This window comes from Carlito syrichta, unplaced genomic scaffold (genome assembly GCF_000164805.1).
Source record: "Carlito syrichta isolate Samal-C Ts95f unplaced genomic scaffold, Tarsius_syrichta-2.0.1 Scaffold85413, whole genome shotgun sequence".
Classification (NCBI taxonomy): domain Eukaryota; kingdom Metazoa; phylum Chordata; class Mammalia; order Primates; family Tarsiidae; genus Carlito; species Carlito syrichta.
In genome coordinates, this window is record NW_007029509.1 from 153,210 (window position 1) to 156,032 (window position 2,823).

At 58.9% G+C, this 2,823-nt stretch overlaps 1 protein-coding gene across 1 annotated transcript in view; it reads right to left on the minus strand.

Annotated features, from left to right (window-relative positions):
• LMTK3 (lemur tyrosine kinase 3) overlaps positions 1 to 2,823 on the minus strand; it is a gene marked incomplete at its 5' end in the record, with an annotated part of 24,968 nt that overhangs the window by 12,260 nt on the left and 9,885 nt on the right. The window contains 2 exons of the mRNA XM_021711723.1: positions 4 to 111; positions 2,608 to 2,812. Coding sequence (XP_021567398.1) covers positions 4 to 111; positions 2,608 to 2,812 — 313 coding nt within the window. The remainder of the gene's footprint in view (positions 1 to 3; positions 112 to 2,607; positions 2,813 to 2,823) is intronic.

The following is a 2,823-nucleotide window of genomic DNA, read 5'->3' on the forward strand; positions in this document are numbered from 1 at the left end:
CGCCAGCCGCCCCGGCGTCCGCGCCCTCCCACGGGGGCCGCCGCGGGCCCGGCCCCGGGAACGGCGTGAGCGTGAGCGGAGGCAGCGCCAGGGAGAGCCGCGAGAGCTTGGCTGCGAGGGAGAGACCCCGTGAGCCCCCGTCCCGGGGAACCGAGGCAGGCCTCCCACCTGGCCGTGTGTCCTCAGGTAAGCCCCGGCACAACCTGGGCCTCAGCCCCCCACAGCCCCGGGAACGAAGGGTGCACTGCGCCTTTCTCCACGCCGGGCGGGAAAGAGCCACTCCAGTGCTGAACCTCCCATGGCTCCCCAGTGCCCAAGTATAGGCCCAGCTTCCCCCACAGCCCAGCACTGGCCGGCTGGCCTCTCAGTCTCTGTCCCCGCCGCACTCTGGTTTGACCTCCCTCCAGACACAAGGGCTGCCTCCCCATTCCTCCCACCTCCAAGCTTCTGCACGTGCTGTTCCGTCTGCCTGGACTCCCTTTTCTAATGCGAATCCTGCTCATCCCCCAGCTCTGGGCTTCCAAAGCCTGCAGAGCGCTCCCCAGAAGGTCAGGGGGCACCCACCCCGCACCCCATACCACCGAGCACTTCGCCTTCCGAGCAGATTATCTGCGTGCAACTCTGTTTCCCGGGCTTTGTGATTAGTTTGCCTGGCCACGGAAAAGAGACTGACTAGCTCACTCACAGCGGCATTTCCAGGCCTCAGTCCTCAGTCACTATTTGGGGATTCGTGCATGAATGCTACCTGCTGTGTGATATTGACCAAGGTACTTCCCCTCTCTTGCCCTACACTGCCAAAGTCGGGGTGTCTAACCATCTCCAGGCCCCTTTCCTGTCCTAAGACAGCCTCAGCCTGCTGTGAAGGAAGGACTTTTAGGCCCCTGGGGGAGGAATCCTGGCTTGGAATGTCAAGCCTGTCTCGCCCACTTGCTGTGTGTCCCTGGGCAAACACATCCACCTCTCTGAGCCCGTTTCCTCACAGGCAAGTGAACAGGGGCCACTCATTCCTTCATGGGTGAAATGTGTGTCAGGCCCTGTGGGGGGGGTGGGAACCAGAGGATCAGACGTGGGGCAGGGAGAAAGACAGATGTGGGCTGAGTCATTCCCCTCTCATTCTCTCTGCTCCAGAATCTCTGACCTTTTGCTGTTCTCTAAATAGGCCAAACTGGTGCCCGTCTCAGTGCCCTCCGGTGGAACACTCTGCCCCTAGATATCCACCTGGCTCACTCCTTCCTTTCCTTCGTATCTCCTCAAAAGTCACCATCTTATTGAAGCCTTCTCTGAGCAAACATCTCGGGGAGGTTGGGTCATGGAGCTGTGCATACCCAGCACAGGATGACAAGCCTTAGAAATCACAACGTCTTCCCAGGGAAGGAGAAATTTGGGTGGGGCCATGAAGGATGAGTAGGAGTTCACTGGATGGAAAAAAGCAGGTCATTCCCTGCCTCTTCTCACCCAGCAACCCTAACCCAACCCACATCCCCCGAGGCATCTTAATTGCTCATCCCCCAACATTTTCATGCTGCCTGGGGTCTTTCCAAATATGGTCCCAAATCCTCACAACAATCTCAAGGAGGTGATAGTGTTCTAACACCACGGGCTCTGAGAAAGGAAAGTCCCGTGTCCAGTCCCCTTCCCGACCCTGACCTTGAGCCACAAGCTCCCCTGGTAAGTGGAGATGAAAACCCTTTCCTCAAGTGTGGCTGAGAGGTTGCCAGTCCAAACCAGGACACCGCCACGTATAACTTCACACCAGTATTTAAGGAAATTGGGCCTGCCCGAGAGTCTGGTGGAACCATGTTCCCTGTGTCCACATCTAAACTGGGCTGTTTCTCTTGACCCTCCACCTGTCCTCTCTTAAACAGTTCCCTCCATGCCAAAACACTTCCTGTGTTCCTACCAAAACCCAGTTTTCAGAACAGGTGTTACCTTCTAGCTCCCCGGTCCCTTGGATCCCAGCCTGCCTGGGTCCCAGCCTGGCTGGGTCCCCATCTCAGGCAGCTCAAGGCCTGGCACACAGGAGGCCTGGCACACTGACGGACGCTTACTGGGTCCTGACCCAGTCACAGACAGGCTTCTCTCGAATCGGTTACAACCATTTAAAGAAGCCCGGAGCTCTGGTTGAAAAGGACAAAGCCGTGGATTCGGCGACACCAGGTGGGCATTCCTGAGAAGTGGCTGCCGCCTCTGGAGAGGGCATTGTCTCCTCACCCCCTCACCCGCTTCCTCCATTTCCCTCTACTGGCTGGCCCCCTGGGCATCTGAGTTTGAGACCTCTGGCCTAAATGAATTGCAATAATAAAACCAGATGCTTAATGAATCCCCAGCACTGGGTTAAGTGCTTTGGAAGTCCTAACTCATTTAACCTTCACAGCAACCCTGCGCGGTGAACGCTATCCTTGTCATCTGTTTCTGGCAGATGGGGAAACTGAGACACGGATCAGTAAGACCACAGGGCTAGGGAGGGACAGAGCCAAGACTTGAGCCCAGGAGCCATGGCTCCAAGGACTGCGTTCCCCACCTCCAGCCTGACCTGACACCCTCAGCTGCACCACCCACCTCACCGGGGCCCGGCCTCGGCCTCCACCTGTCCCATAGCCTCCTCACCTTTGATCTGCTCGCTGTTCCCCTGAGGGGGTCCCAAGTCCAAGAACAGTCGTGGCATCTCGGGGCCCTTCCTCTCGACCTTGGGGGGGTCCCCGCCTCCGCTGGGTGCCGTGTCTTCGCCGACCCTGCTGTCCGGGGCCCCGGGCCCTCCCTCGGAGGCCGCCTCCGGCCTGGCTCTCGGGGGCGCTGGCTCCGGCCTCCTCGGCTGTGTCTCCG